This window comes from Zingiber officinale, chromosome 4B (genome assembly GCF_018446385.1).
Source record: "Zingiber officinale cultivar Zhangliang chromosome 4B, Zo_v1.1, whole genome shotgun sequence".
NCBI lineage: Eukaryota > Viridiplantae > Streptophyta > Magnoliopsida > Zingiberales > Zingiberaceae > Zingiber > Zingiber officinale.
This window is the reverse complement of record NC_055993.1, coordinates 14,000,852-14,017,678: the sequence shown is the minus strand read 5'-3', so window position 1 is coordinate 14,017,678 and position 16,827 is coordinate 14,000,852. Positions and strand designations below refer to the sequence as shown.

Sequence of the window (16,827 nt, the reverse complement as noted above, 5' to 3'; positions counted from 1 at the left end):
AGCTAGCTGGAGGCGCCTTCAACGAAGTGTTGAAGGCACCTGCGTTGACTTGTAGTCTTGAGGTTCCTCCAACCTGGTCTGAGGCACCTCAAACAGTCCAAGGCGCCTCCAAGGTTGTTTGAGGCGCCTCAGACCTAGCCAAAATGGCCATTTGCGATCGGATAGATATTTATCCGGTCAAACCTCTTTGAGGTGTCTTGAACCTTGTTGGAGGCGCCTTCAATCTAAACTTGGTCGGCACCAAGTTGATCGATTGAACTCTCTCTATGAGACAATATTATCAAAGAATCATAACCCACTACAAGAAAATCCTCATTCAACAACACTCAAACGACAATGGTTTTATGCTAAATTGTTGTCTTTTTGCCTTTTAACAACGGTTTTAACAAAAACCGTTGTCTTTTAGCAGTTTTTTTTGCTTACGACAACGGTTTTTAAAAATCGTTGTCTATTTATGTTTTTTTGGGGCTACGACAATAGTTTTTAAAGATTACGACAATAGTTTTTAAAAACTGTTGTCTGTGTGTATTTTTTTTGGGATTACGACAACGGTTTTTGAAAACCGTTGTCTATTAAGTGTTGTTGAATACCATTGTTTTTTTCCTTCGCCATTTTTTTCCCTTTGCTATTTTTTGTCACCACCTTTTTTCTTTCCCTCTCCTTAAAATTTTTTGCCGCCGCATTCCCCCCTTTACATCCCTAAGCATTTTCGTCCAACCTATAATCTCTTACTTCACATTTTTTTTCTCCTTCCTCTCCAGGCCCTAAACCTGCCGCCCCTTCTCCTTTCCTCTCCCAGCCCTAAATCCATCGCCCTTCATGACTCGTAGCGAACCAGTCACGGGGAGGGAGAGAGATGGCCAATAGAGACCACAAGCGTAGGAGCAACCAGGAGGGATCAGCAACGGAGGTCGAATTATCCAGAGGACGATGATGAAAAATCCCCAGCTGGAGGGGCTTTAACCGTCCTCCTTGGATAGCTTCAAATCCATGGAGAACGATGATGGAGTTTCTTTGGAAAGTTGCGAAAGAAATCCTCTGCTGGATAAGGTGGCTCTCAGATCTCCATTCCTACCGCTTTTTTCATTGTCGTTTTGTTCATGCTGATCATGAATAAAGATGGCGATTTAGGAATTAAATCTTGTTCCGACCTCTGAAGAAACTTGAATTTATTTTGTTTTACTTGTTCTTATAGGTTGTTAAATTCGCTAGTGGGTTCCTAAGAACCCTTTGCCGTCTAGGGTTAATAAGTCCATTCAATGGTTGAAATTTCTGTATTTTTCCTGCACTTTTGCTTCATCTATAGTCTCTTTCCCTTATTTTTCCTTTTTTAAAACCTCAGTTGCTCGATCTGCAGAACATCTATCTCAATGGGCATTTGGGCGGAATTTCTTGTTTTTACATGCGTAGATTCGTGAGGTTTAACTTTATTTGTGGATAATTTTTACAGGGTAAACCATTGTTCCTTGATTGGCGCACCTTGAGTTGTTGTGAGGATGACTAATTTTACAAGTGCAGTAATGATTTTCTCTCCTTCCTTTGAAGTTCTATAAGCCATTGTTCCTTTATCTTATCGTGAATCTTAGAGTTGTGGCAAGGAAGCTGTAATTTCTGGCAAATTCACGTCCCCTGAACCATCATTTATAAGAGAAGAATACTCTTGGAAGACATGCGTTCATACTTTTGGTGTCTCCTACAACATCAAGAGGCTGAAACAGCAACAACTTGTTCTCGAGAAGTTGGCTGGATTACTGACTAATAAACAGTTGGCAAACATGGATACAATAAATACTGGTGGAATTGGAGCTGAAGACAGAAAGATTGATGAGGACAAACAAAACATGAAAGGCTTCTTCCTAATGAAATCTTTGCTACACAAACAAGTGAAAAGATACCAGACACTGGAAGAGAAGACTGATGACTTGTGCAATAGAATGGTGAGAAAAAGGAATAAAGTTCCTTTATATTGCCATTGATGCATTTCTTTCACAAATCTCATTATTCGCCTCATTGTCCAATTTCTTTTCTACTTGGTGTGTCTTAGGAGGACAACTACCAGTTAGGAAGCAGAAAAGACTCACAAGTTGTTAGAACAAAGGAGCAATCTGAGACACTTATGTGCTATCTAGAAGAAACATTTGAACTACAAAAGTGTGTTGTGGCAACAGGACAGAAGTTCACAGAAATGCAGTCCAAAACTAATTCTATCTTTTCTGGAGCTGATGCACATGATAAATCTATAGGCTTCAACTTGAGGCAGTTTGCTGATATCATTAGAACTTCAAAGGAACAACTCTAAGATTCACAACTCTAAGTTCACATGATAAATCTATACCAAATTTTAGTGAGTTGTGTCAATTTTCTAATCTAATCTAACTAATTTCTAGTTAATTTCTTTAAATCTCTCCTTTTTTAAAAACTTCTCAATTTTGTGAGATGATGATTGTTTTTTGAAAACAAAATGAGATAGACTATTGCCGATACTGATCTAACTCGGACAATCCTAGCTACATCATTGTTTCCCTTTATGTATATTTGAAAAGTTAAACAAAATATCATGCAATAGTATTTGGAGTGCTTTTACTGTGACTAGATTCTAGAAGTATGATGATCTCGTATGGACTGGCAAACGAGATACTAGTTCATTACTTACTAGTTACCTGGACACTCATTGCAGAACCAATCATCAAGGCATTTTGAAGACAATGGTGCTGAGGAGATCGAACAAAGATCTGAGCCACAAAGTGTAACTTCCTATCTCCAAGGCACCACCAATAATCTTAGGTAAGTATCGATTATATTTTTCTCATACTTTATGTGATAGCCTTTGTCTTATCAAGAACGGATACTAACAATATCTGGTAGTACATCCTATGAAAATTAATTGAACAATCATATATTCCTAAATACTTGAACGTTAGTAATATGCTATGTTGATGTTGCAGCATTTTCGTTCTTGGAAGATATTGCTTTCAATAGCATTGAAATAAACTTAGTTTTGTATCTTGGTTCTGTCCTTCATTGACCTATTTCCTATGCAGACATACGTAATCAATTAGTAGATAGGATGAGTGGTGCATCAATTAATCAATTAGTTTTGGTGCCAAGTTGCAATGGGTAATGAACATCTTTAATATCATTTTCAATTGACTATTTTAGTGAATTGTATGCACTAATTTTGTATTTGTGTGTAGTTTCCATTGGAATTTGACTGTCATTAAACCTCATAAGGAGATTGTTTACGTGTTGGATTCTTTAAGTCATCGCATTTGTGATGAAGATTGGAAATATGTTATGGAAATGTGAGTTTATATATGCTTTTTATTATGTATTTAATTTAGTCATAAAACACTTATATATCAACTATGTTGAATGTATATATGAAGGGCGTTAAGATTATTTAATTCAAACAATGGAAGAAAAGGAAGAAAGCATGTACAATGGGAAGTAATCAAGGTATGAGTACTTCTATTTCAATAAAATATTTTAAAGTGTATATTTATCATTAACAATATGAATTGTCTTTAACGTAGGCTCCTAGGCAGCCAGATGCGAAACAATGTGGTTATTACGTGATGAGATTTATGAGACAAATTACTGAAGAAATTGCAATGATCGAGGGGGATACACTACCATCAATAATAATATTATCTTTATCATCTCAAATAATTAGAAGTTATTTAGTTATTATTTTTTTCCAATTAATTATATTTTGTTCTTTAAGATTATATAATTTATGTGTGTTCACAGTTCACAAAAGCGGAATACTCTCAAGAAGAAATTGATGAAGTGCGCTCTGAAATAGCCGAATGCATACAAGATCATATTTATGAATAGGTATATACATGAGTTCATCTTATTGCATTTGACAATGATAATATTTAGTTAAATTGAAACAAATTGGCAATGTTTCAACATAGGAAACCAACGTCTATTTTTTAGGATCTGCTATATGAAAATACTATATGAGAAGTTTAATTTACAGTATATCACAATGAAGAAAATAATAAACCTTGTTAGCCAGTTGTTGTTATATACTTTACAAACTCTAAAGCTCTATATTACTGGAGACTTGCTAGACTTCTTGTTGTTGAATTGGACTAAAATCATGTGATTTTTATTTTCACAGGAAGTAAAAGGGTGTTTAATATTAATAAGATAAGAGCAGCTTATTAAGAAAAACAGAAACTCAAGTTGAGAAGGAATTTGAGCAATACTGAACAATTCAAGAACTATAATCTGAAACTAAATTGTTTAGAATTTTGTCTCCAGTATTAAGACTGGGTACCTAATTTGGAAATTATTGTGTTCAAGATTAAATTGAAAGAAATGTGATGTGAGAATCATTATGTGACCGAATGGTAAAAGGAGATCAGAAGTTAGCTAGATTGTAGAATTATAGTACTGCAGAATCTGAATATAGAAGCCAATTTATAGGAATCAGAATTGAATTGCAGAATGGAAGGAGTTATAGGTTCATAAATTAGCAAATTAAGGAAACAATTGGAAAAGAACTTGGAGTCTGAGTTTTGGAACTGAAAACAGTGAAGACAGCATTTGCAGTATAGTGCAAATTCTATGCAGTGCAGATTCTATGCAAGTCTTGTAAAGGCTGAGAATTGAATTGAAATGAAGGAAGTATACTTTAACTGAGAATTAATGAAATGTTTCCCTAGGCATATATCTAAGGAAATCAAGCTCAGGTTTTGAGAACATTAGAAAAAAAAATCAGCTTGAACAATATTAAGATTTTGAGATAAGTTTGTTGTAATACAATGGAAACCAAAATAAAGTTTGTCTTATTAATTTGTTGTTGTTGCTTGTGCCTAGAAAGAAGTATTGTTATCATATTCAATTGTGTACAGCAACTTTGTCATCATCATCTTTATGCCATTTACTATGGGTAAATGACTTAACTTGCAATCATATGCTATTTACCTCAGGGAAAAGATAATGACCATACCCAGAAAGGAGAAGAAAAGAGAAGCTAGGAGGGAGGAGAAAGCACAGGGTGTTTAGAAAGCATATATAAACTCTGCATAATACCTCAGGGAAAAGGCTGCAGTTCTCGATATGGTGTTTAGAAGATGCACAGGGTATTTAGAAGATGCACAGGTAGAGAAGATTTGATCCAACAAAACAAGATATTTTGGACTTCATATATATGTGTGATATATTGTTATGGGTACTATTTAGTTTTGTAAACTTTTGTGATGTTTGGATGTTGATGTTTGGTACTTTAATGATGTTTGGATGATGATGTTTGGTACTTTAATGAAATTTGCACTGGATGATGATATTTGGATCGGATTGTAGGTTTTTGATATATGATATTTTGTAGATATATTATTTAAATAAAATAATGGTTATTAAATGATGGAAAAAATTCAGTTTTTTATTTATTATCAAAATATTGTATATTATACCCAAAGACATCAGTTTAAATATGTGAAACTGTTGTCAATGACATTAAAAGACAATAGTGAAAAATCATTGTCAAACTGATGTTAAATAACATTGTTGGCTAAAAAGACAACGGTTTTTAACCGTTGTCAAACCGTTGTCATTGGCTAAAAAGACAACGGTTTTTAGCCGTTGTCGTAGATAGTTCAAAACTGTTGTTGAAGAGCCTATTATTAAAGACATACGTTCAAAGACAACGGTGAAAAACTGTTGTCAATGACAAGACAACGGGTTTTTACCGTTGTAAAACTGTTGTATGTTTTCAAAGACAACGGTTAAAAACTGTTGTCTTTGTCTTCAAAGACAACGGTTAAAAACTGTTGTCTTTGAGCACCCCCTTTAACAACACAACCTTTAACAACAGTCCGAAAGGGGCTACGACAACGGTGAAAAATCGTTGTTGTAAGTTTTTTTTTTGTAGTGACCACTTGTTAAAGAACAATGGCTACTGACTAGGAAATATTCCGCTACTATGACATATACACACAATGGAAGTTTCCTCTGCATAGGGGAGGGATATCCTACATCCTCCACTATTTGACATATTTTGACACTGGACATTCTCTGATATATCATTATTGCGGAGGTTATGAGAGGCGGTATAAAATAGGGGTCCTCTCTGTTGGCCAGGAAGCGCGCACATACGCATCCACACTACTGTTCTACTGTTCATCTTCTTCCCTATTTTTGGCTAAGGCTACGGTTCTAACTTGAGCGTCGGAGTGCTTACGCCAAGGACCCCCTCCGTAGTTCTTGCTTTAACGTTTCTGTTTGTTCTTTTTGTAGTGTGCACAGGCTCACAGCTGTTGGACCCCGTGAGTGTTTTGATGTGATCAACCAAGTTAGGTTAGGTCCTGCTAGTTATCTCATCCATGTGTCTAAGTGTGTAGGAACTTAGGAGCGCAGGAAGTCGAGCAGAAAACACAGCTAACAAGAAGGACGACACGGGAAGGGAGCCGACGAGCTTGGTGCGTCCGAAGGACGAGAGAGCTACGGAAGAGTACATCGATGGACGAGAAGAACGTGCGTGGCATTTGAGGGACGAGAAGCCGGGACGGAAGCCTGCTCGAGGAAAAGTCCAGGAATTGGGTTCGGGTGAGCCCTATTCCAGTTGGTCGCAATCACCCAAGCTATCGGAGCATCGGAAGCCAAAAGGAAGTCAAAAGGTGTTGAAAAGCTAGCTGGAGGCGCCTTCAATGAAGTATTGAAGGCGCCTCCGCAGCCTGCACTGTCTGAGGCGCCTCAGACAGCTTGGAGGCGCCTCAGACCAGTCCGAGGCGCCTCCAAGGTTGTTTGAGGCGCCTCAGACCTAGCCAAAGTTGTCGTTTTGATTCGGATAAAGTTTTATCCGATCAAACTATTGGAGGTACCTTGAACCCCTATTGGAGGCACCTTAGACCCTCGAGATAGACTTCCCAGGAGCTATATAAAGGCCCCTGGAGCTAGGAAATGAATATCAATCAAGCAATCAACTCTGTATTCATTTCTTGCAATAGTTCTGAGTTTCTAGTGTGTAAAAGGCTTCTCCGCCTTCAGAGAAGGAGATCTTTTAGAGTTTTTTCTACTACCTTGGATTAACAACCTTCTTGGTTGTAACCAAGTAAATTGCTGAGTTTTTTTTCTTTATTTATGTTAGTTTACTTTATTACTATTACATTGTTTAAGTTGAAAGAATCGAGGAAGGTATATTTTTATTTTGCAAGCAATTCACCCCCCCTCTTGCCGGTCCTGCTGCACCAACAAGTGGTGTCAGAGCCCGACAGCCTCAGAAGGATTAACCGCCGATTGAAACACAAAGATCAAGACGATGGCCGACGTGAACATTCATCCCCCAAATTTCGACGGAGACTTCGCTACGTGGAAACATAAAATGGAGGTATTTTTCAAAACAGAGTTTGATATTCTTCTTATTATGAAATATGGTTTCACAGCACCTAAAGACAAGGAAGAATACAACTGGATGAAGAAGGAGCAAGTAGATTTTGTGGTCAACGGAAAGACGGAATTCCACTTGCTCAGTATTCCGGACTCAGCTAACGAACCTCCGGATGAACAATGGTGAGAAGGCAGGGCAACTTCAAGCGAGAATCAAGGAGCTGATAACGTAACTGATAAATCTCGGTGAATCGGTAATGAACCGAGACTCTATCCGGTAGGTGCTCAACGCCTTCCCTAGAACTCCGGAGTGGGTGTCCTTAGTAGATGCATACTACATCTCTAAGGACTTTGAGGTAAGTAGTTTAGAAAGCTTATTTTCTACTTTCGAACTTCACGAGTCTCGACTTGCAGAGCCTAAACAAGTAGAGAAGTCGAACCTCAACATTATCCTACAAGCCGAAAAGGACGGCCCCGACTCCGAAGCGTCGATCGACGAAACTGAAGCGGTGCTATTGGTAAGACGTTTCAATAAATTTCTTAAAACTAATAAATTTTGATCGCAGTCAAGGAAGAATCAACGCAAAAGGAAGGTCCGATGCTACAACTATAATGAGGAAGGACACATCAAGGATGACTGCCCCAAATTAAAGAAAAAGGACAAGAAAAAGTCTCAAAGACCGACGCCCTCTAAACGCAAGAGTTTGAAGGCTACATGGGACGATTCTTCAACCTCCGAGTTAGAAATCGAAGGCTTCTCAGGAGTGGCATTGATGACCAACCATCTCTTTGAAGATGACTCAGACTCAGAGATGAGCATAGATCAAGGAGGAGAATCAGAAGAGGAAAGCTACGATGAAGGGGGAGCATCACCAAGTGAGGTAAGTAAGGTACGTGATCTCACCCCTACTCAATCTTTTCAATTTATCAAAATACTTACGAAAGATCTAACAAAATTAGAAAAAGCTGAATTGAAAAAGAAACTAGAAAATTCATGCTCATTAGAATTATTTGACAATTTAAAATTAGCAAATGAAAAATTAAAAATCAAATTTGAAAAGTTGAAAAATTATAATACATGTTTAAATTAATTCCCAAAATCAAAACTTAGAATTTACGGGAAATTGAATTGGTATATTAGAAAAAATCAAGGGCATCTTAGAAAAGTTCCCAACAGTTATATACCCCCTAAATTTTTTATTAATCCAGTAGGTAGAAACCTTTACTGGATTCCAAAATCTGTATTAGATTAAAAAGGGTAACACTTTCAGTGAGAAAATTAAACAATACAAGTTCTTTATAAGGTTTTGTCTAAGGAAGTGGTTGTTGCTCCAATAACCAAGAAGGCCTAGTGCCTCACCACAATCTGGAAACCAAAATATTAAAATAAAATGTTTAATTAACTTTCTAGTAAAGCGTTAAAATTAGAATTATATAATGCTTTGAAAAGTTGTTTAAAACATTTTCTTGGAAATATTTCTTGCATAAAATTTTGACTTAGACAAATCTTTTTGAAAAAGAATTTTTACTTAGAAATTTTTTAACCCTTAAATTATTTTTACCCCATTCTTTTTGTTGTGATCAAGGGGGGGAGTTAGGTACAAGTTTAGGGAGAGTTAAGAAAATTAAATTTTTTTTAATTTTTATCTAATTTATGTTGCGAATTATATTATTGTAATTTTTGCTTAAACTGTTAGTTTAGTAATTTTTCTTAAAATTATTATTTATTTATTTTTACCCTAACTTAAAATTGGGTTGATGCACATCAAAAAGGGGGAGATTGTTGGACCCCATGAGTGTTTTGATGTGATCAACCAAGTTAGGTTAGGTCCTGCTAGTTATCTCATCCCTGTGTCTAAGTGTGCAGGAACTTAAGAGCGCATGAAGTCGAGCAGAAGACGCAGCTAACGAGAAGGACGGCACGGGAAGGGAGCCGACGGGCTCGGTGCGTCTGAAGGACGAGAGAGTTGCGGAAGAGTACACAGGTGGACGAGAAGAACGTGCACAGCGTTCGAGGGATGAGAAGTCAGGACGGAAGCCTGCTCGAAGAAAAGGCCGAGAATTGGGTTCAGGTGAGCCCTATTCCAGTTGACCGCAATCACCCAAGCTATCGGAGCATCGGAAGCCAAAAGGAAGTCAAAAGGAGATGAAAAGCTAGCTGGAGGCGCCTTCAATGAAGTGCTGAAGGCGCCTCCACAGCCTGCACTATCTGAGGCACCTCAGACAGCTTGGAGGCGCCTCAGACCAGTCCGAGGCGCCTCCAAGGCTGTTTGAGGTGCCTCAAACCTAGCCAAAGTTGTCGTTTGGATTCGGATAAAGTTTTATCCGATCAAACTATTGGAGGCGCCTTGAACCTCTGTTAGAGGCGCCTTGGACCCTCGAGATAGACTTTCCAGGAGCTATATAAAGGCCCCTGGAGCTAGGAAATGAATATCAATCAAGTAATCAACTCTGTATTCATTTCAAGCAATAGTTCTGAGTTTCTAGTGTGTAAAAGGCTTCTCCGCCTTCAGAGAAGGAGATCTTTTAGAGCTTTTTCTAATGCCTTGGACTAACAACCTTCTTGGTTGTAACCAAGTAAATTGCTGAGTCTTTTTCTTTATTTCTATTAGTTTACTTTATTACTATTGCTCTGTTTGAGTTGAAGGAATCGAGGAGGATATACTTTTATTTTGCAGGCAATTCATCCCCCTCTTGCCGGCCCCGTTGCACCAACAACAACTTCCAACTCCAGCTCCTTCCTCCATCAACATTCCTATCTCCTTACCAATGGTTTATCTACTCAGCTTCCAGACAGTATCATTGTGCATAGAGAAAGATAAAATACACAAACAAATAAAGTAATACAAGATTAGTAGAGGTTGTCAAATGGCAATAGTAGAGGTTGTTAATAATACAAATATTGATCTGAGGTTCTCCTGAGCCGATTTAGGTTGGCTTTATGTTTGCTATTGACTAATTTAGAAAAAGTGTGGTGGGTAAAATCTGTTGAAGAATGATTCAAAATTAATGGTTGATTAAGTGGCAATTTGTGGGTTGATGAGTTGGTAATTAGTGGTGATAGTGCTTAAAGAAAGTTATCATGGTGAGAGTAGTGGTTGTAGAAAGTTATCCGTGTTCAATATATTTGAAGTAGTAGATATGTAGTTGAGTTAGTAGGATAATAGTTAATATATGTGGAGTTAATGGGGCATAATTGAGGAGTTAGTGGTTTGATTAAGTTTTGCAAGTTGCATACTTGTTTTGTCAATGATATGTGAAAAATATTATGATACCCTTGTCTATTCTTAACCTTCTGTTATCTTTTTTTCTTCTTAATAGTGGTATCAGAGCCCTAAATTTAAAGTGTCATCAGTCTACAATGACAATCAATGATGTTTCTCAACCCCTCATTTCCATTTTCAATGAAGAGTGCTACGAATTTTGAAGTATCAAAATGAAGACTCTATAGAAGAAAGAGGCTTTGATGATGAGGATACCGATGAAAGTTGATTAAGGGAGAATAGAAAGAAAGATTCAAAAGTATTATTCATCCTTTAACAAGCAGTACATGAGATGATTTTCTCAAGAATTGCAATTGCCACAACTTCGTAAGAGACATAAAAAAAATACTATAATAAGAATTACAAGGCTTCTCTAAGGTAATAGTAATGAAACTCCATACTATCAGAAGTGAGTCTAGAGCCTTGCTCATGAAGGGTAATGAAATATTACAAAAAAAATTATCTAGTGTAATTTCAATTGTCAATCAAATCAGGTCTTATGGAGAAAACATTACTCATGCAATTATTGCTTCCAAAGTTTTATGAAATTTGACTCCAAAATATGATTATATAGTAATTGCAATTGAGGAGATCAAAGCTGTCTCTGTTTTCTCTTTTGATGAACTAATGGGTTCTTTGCAAATTTATGAGCAAGATGAAATAGATCGGTTGAAAAGAATGAAGAAAGTCATTTCAAGCTTCTCAAATGTAGGGGGAGACAGAAAATGGAAGACTTTATTGAAAGAAGACGTGGCAAAGGAGTTTTTCATGATAGAGGAAGTGGCAGAGGTAGAGGTTATTTTAATTATTGCATAAGAGACGTAGTTCACTAGGGATTAAAATCCAAATTGCAAGGGTGTCTCACTATCAAATTATGTGAAAGAAAAAAAAAAGAGAAAGTAAGTTATTTATGGTTTACTCTTATTCTAACAAAATTTAAAATGATGTTTAATTTTTGGATAGTGGATGTTTGAACCACATGACTAGCAATAAGTCATTGTTTAAATAGCTTGATGAGCCATAAAAGGTGAAAGTTAGACTTGGAGATAGTAAAAAGATACAAGTAGAAGCCAAAAGTACTATTGTCATGGAAACTAATGATGGAAAAATAAAATTACTTTACAATGTCTTTTTTGTTCCTAATGTGACATAATTTGTTAATTGTTGAACAGTTGATGATGGATGACTATGTAATTTTGTTTAATAATGGAGCTTGTGTTATTATTTGCAAAGATTTTGGGCAGTCTATTGTTAATATGTAAATGACAGAAAATAAAATGTTTCTACTTAAAATCTCTAACACAGAATACAAAGCTCTTATTGCTAGTGAGAAGAATGAATCCAAAATGTGGAACTTTAGATATAAACATCTTAACATCAAAGGCATGTAACTTTTAAGTTAGAAAGGTATAGTCTTTAGACTGCTTTAAATTAGCTCTCTTGATTTATGTAAAGGGTGCATTTATAGAAAACAAACAAAGAAGTTTTTTCCAAGTGGACAATCATGGAAAGCTTCAGACTCCCGAGTACTAATTCATGCTGACTTATGTGAGCCTATGAAAACTACGCCACTTGGTGGAGGTAAATATTTTTTGATGATTACTAATGATTTTAGTTGAATGAGTTTGGTTTATTTCTAGCAGACAAGTCAAAGACTTTTGAGACTTTCAAAAAATTCAAGGTACTTGTGGAAAATTAGAACACTTTAATAAAGACTCTCATCATAGATCTAGGAGGTGAGTTTTTATCTAAAAAATTTAATCATTTTTGTGAAGAATATGGTATTCACAAGCACCGGTAGCATCTGTCTACTTGCTGAATATTTCTCCAACAAGTGTTATCTTGAATGAGACACCATATAAAGCATGGCGAGATTGATAATCATCGATAAATCACTTAAAAATCTTTGGTTGTATTGCCTATGCTTTGATAAATTTTCAATTTCGTCAGAAAACTTGAGGAGAAATATGGAAAATATATTTTTGTTGGATATTGCAATGAATCCAAATCATATCAGCTGTATATCCTCTTAGTGACAAATTAATTATAAGAAGAGATGTAGTTTTGATGAATATTTGAGTTGGAAATGGATTAAATAAGGTGAAGAGACTTGAGTTCATATCCTAATAGAGAATAGAACTCCAACAACTAAAGGTGTTAAATCATCTCCTTTGGGGTCACTAGCTTCCTCACCCTCAAATTCAAGAAGTAGCAGTTCATCCTCTTTACAAGAATTTTTTGATGAAACACTTCGAGCAAAGGTTAGATCCTTGAGAGAAAATTTATGAACTAGGATAATTTTTCTCTTTTTATTATATATCCTACAAACTTTGAAGAAACGACAACAAAGGAAGAATGGCAAAATGCAATGAAAAAAAGAGTTAATTGACAATCTATAAAAATGAAACTTGAGAGATAATGGATCTGCATGAAGGCAAGAATATAATTGGTCTCAAGTGAATGCTTAAAACAAGATATCATGTGGATGGAACCATTCAAAGACACAAGGCTTGACTTGCGGCAAAAAAGGTATTCACAACAAGGTATTAATTTTAAAGAAATATTTCTCTAATTGTTCAATTTGAAGCTGTGAGAATTATCTTAGCATTCACTGCACAACTACATTGGCGTGTTTATCAATTTGATATCAAATTTGAATTTCTGAATGGAAACTTGCAAGAAGAGGTTTATGTATCTCAACCTAAAGGTTTCCTAATTGAGGTGAGGAGGCAAAAGTGTATAAGCTGAGAAAAGCAGTCTATCGGTTAAAACAAGCCCCATGGGTATGGTACAATAAGATTGATGGTTACTTTTGATAAAATAGTTTCACAATAAGTGAAAATGAACCCACTTTTTATGTGAAGAAGCAAGGTAGAGATGATTATATTATTGTTTGCCTTTTATGTTGATGACATAATACATATAAGCTTCTCTATTCTTTTGTGGTTGATTTTAAGATTAATATGATGAAAAAAATTGAAATGTCAGATATCTCATATATGAGATTATTACATTATTTTTTTGGTCTTGAAGTGAAGCAAGAAGTTGATAGAATTTTTATTTTACAAAGAAAATATGTAACAAATCTTTTTAAAAGATTCAACTTAATCTAGCTACTACACTCATGAATATAAATGAGAAGTTGCAATTGGAAGATGATTTTGAAAAGACTAATGCAAAAAATTATATAAGCTTAATTAGAGGTTTAATTTATTTAAATTATACTAGATCAAATATTGCTTTCTTTGTTGGTGTAATTTTTAAGTTCACATAAACTCCCACAAAGCATTATCTTGGAGTAGTAAAAAATATTTTAAACTATGTTGTTGGAACTATAGATTATGAAATTTGGTATACTAAAGTGTTAAAATTCAATCTTTGGGGTTTCACTGAAAGTGATTGAGCAAGTTGGATTATTGAAAAAGCACCTCAACTAGTATCTTCAATCTTGTATCATGAACAATTTCATAAAGTTCAAAGAAACAAGCAACTACAACACTATCCTCTTCAGAACTAGAATATGTGATAGCAACTTTAACAACATGCCAAAGTCTGAGTTAGAAGAATTCTTATAGATCTTCGTCAACAATAGAAGATGCAGTTAATATTTCTTGTGAAAGTCAGCGATAACAATGATAAAAAAATTCAACTTTCTATGGGAGGATTAAGCATATCCATATTTGTCTGCACTTCATTTAATACTTAGTTGCAAATAAAAAACTTATGTTGGAATACTGTAGTACACATGAACAAGTGACAGATATTCTAACAAAATCACTTCCAAAAGATAAATTTATTTACTTCATATCACATTTTGATGTTTGTGATTTTGAATCAAGGTGTAGTGTTGAAGAATGATTCAAAATTAATAATTGATTAAGTGGCAATTAATGGGTTGATAAGTTGACAATTAATAATGATAACGATTAAAGAAAGTTATCAAGGTGATAGTTAGTGGTTGTAGAAAGTTATGCATGTTTAATGTATTTGGTGTAGTACATATGTAGATGAGTTAATGAAATAACAATTAATAAATGTGGAGTTAATGAGTATTGTTTTGGTCAAATATCATGAATTGTCAAGCTATCAGTTAATTAACAGTCTGATATGCATGCTCTCCGAAGGTTACCGATGAAGAAGGATGAGACTATCTTGAAATGCACTTCAACAAATGGGTAAGATTGGTGTCGAGGAGATCCCGACGTGTTACTCGGATGCTCAAGATAGAGTTTGCTTGAGACATGAAGCTAGAGTGGCAGGAAGAAGAAGAAGGGTAAATAATACAGTAGAGGGTGTGTGAGAGAGTCGAAAAAGGAGGAGCCCCTTGCATTTATCATCTTTGGAGTTTATGTAGCCATTAGAAGAGCATCTCCACGTCAATGCTGATCATGGGACTAGATTCGACAGCGGATAGTCGCCTTTCCATCCTCTAAGGGCCACGTGTTTGAAGGAGAGTATTTAGGAGACCAGATCTGATAACCCTTCAACTATCTCTCCATTGATCTTGTATCATGTGTTCTGGAATATTCACCGTCGTTGTCCGCATCTTCTAAGCAAAGCAACCTCATCAATGAGGATTTAGTGTGGGTCCAATGATGAGTAAGAAATAACGTCGACGTTGAGTGACTTTGAGAATAGATGAAGTCGACAATTGAAGCTAAGACAAAGAGGATGACGGGATGTGAGGCCGAGGCATGGAGGGTGTTGGCCACTGAGTCCGAGACAGGATGTCAAGATCTGAGACCGAAACAAGATGTTGGGATATGGAGCCATGATATAATGTCGGAATTTGAGGCCGAGATAAGCGAGACGGGATCTAAGGCTAAAAATGGATGATAGATCGAAGACCGAGACAAGATGCCGAATCTAATGATTGAGACGACATCATGAAGGGTATTAGTGTTGGCAGCCAAATCTTATCTAGTTGAGTCTAATTCCGTCTAAGTCATATTTGACACATCTTGAGTTTGACTGATCAACGTGACTTTTAGCCACACAAGACACGTGGGGACTATAGAATTCCGCCACATTAAATATTATTGAGTCAATCATTGCTTAAGTTAACATTTTATTAATGATATGTGAAAATTATTATGAGGCCTCCTATTATCTTCTTTTTCTTAACAAAATCTAATCAAATTCGAGTTGCAGGAGCCTTGGGCATTAGCGTATATACAAGTGGAGAAACAAATTAGGACGAGATGCTCCTCGTTTTAAAGCAGTTTGGATCCTTTGTCTTTAAATTTCTTTATCCTCGTGTTCCTTGTCGATTGAACGGATCAAATTATATCTCAAGATGTCATAACATCCTTAAGATGTGTACAGTACCCTCGTGATGTGTAATGCATCCTTAAAATATAATCTGATCCGTCCAATCGATAAAGGGACAGAGACAGAAAAATTTAGGAACAAAAGATCCGAACTCATTTTAAAAGCCTAGAGATGAGCGTTTGCAATGGCACCCACACGTCGCCTTGGGCTGGCGCGACTCTGCTCTGCTCTGCTCTGCTCTGCTCGGGAGCATCACATGATCCAGCTCGGCTATGGTCTCTGGGAAGCTAAGGCCAGGCCCGCAGTCACAATTGAATGCCAGCATGCATGTGAGGTGGGATCCAACAACCACGGTAGCCCTCCTGCAAAGAGAAGCCTATTCTGAATCTGTCTGAGCCAGAGATGATCTTGGAAGCAAAGCCAGGCCTGCATGTGTCTGTGCCCTCTGTCACACACAGCTTTGCCTGCCTGATTGTTTGCTTGCCTGAGAGGCTTCCTCTGCATCTCACTGGCCATGCTTGGTAAAGTAAGAAAGAAGGTGGAGAAGGAACGGGAGCTGAAAAAGGTGCCGTGTTCGTGTGATCTCACTTAACTGCCTTTACTTTCCTCGAGCTGGTTACGTTCAGCTAAAAAGCGCAACCCTCCGATTTCTCCAGGAAAAGCAGATTCTCTTACTCCGAAGCAGCCAATGCTCGTCTTTCACTTTTCTTCCTCGCAGCTGAAGCCAATTCCTTCTAGAGTCAAAAAGTGCGCACCCCTGCAGAACTAGTACTAGAGAGGGTACTGATGTCAGTAGAGAGGAAGAAGATCCTGTTAGATAGAGAAAGAGAAAAGTGATCCATTAAGGAACAGATCGCATGCGCATCACTGCGCTTACTGTCTAAGCCCCACCTGAAGTCTGACGAGCACACCCTAACCATTCATTCATGCATGTTTTGCTAGATCTCCATAGCAA

The 16,827-nt window shown here is 36.5% G+C and overlaps 1 protein-coding gene across 2 annotated transcripts; it reads left to right on the top strand.

Moving 5' to 3' along the window:
• Nucleotides 1–967: 967 nt before the first annotated feature.
• LOC121977412 lies at nucleotides 968–3,382 on the top strand. 2 transcript variants are annotated; one of them, XM_042529993.1, is made up of 3 exons: nucleotides 968–1,050; nucleotides 1,451–1,937; nucleotides 2,045–2,671. In XM_042529993.1, the coding sequence occupies exons 2-3, from the start codon at nucleotides 1,776–1,778 to the stop codon at nucleotides 2,297–2,299; spliced, it is 417 nt and encodes a 138-aa protein (XP_042385927.1). In that variant the 5' UTR covers nucleotides 968–1,050; nucleotides 1,451–1,775; the 3' UTR covers nucleotides 2,300–2,671. The 2 variants fall into 2 exon arrangements, with proteins under 2 accessions (XP_042385927.1, XP_042385928.1); XM_042529994.1 differs by lacking the exons at nucleotides 968–1,050; nucleotides 2,045–2,671 and adding exons at nucleotides 2,678–2,784; nucleotides 3,195–3,382 and having other exon boundaries at nucleotides 1,308–1,937.
• Nucleotides 3,383–16,827: the final 13,445 nt, after the last annotated feature.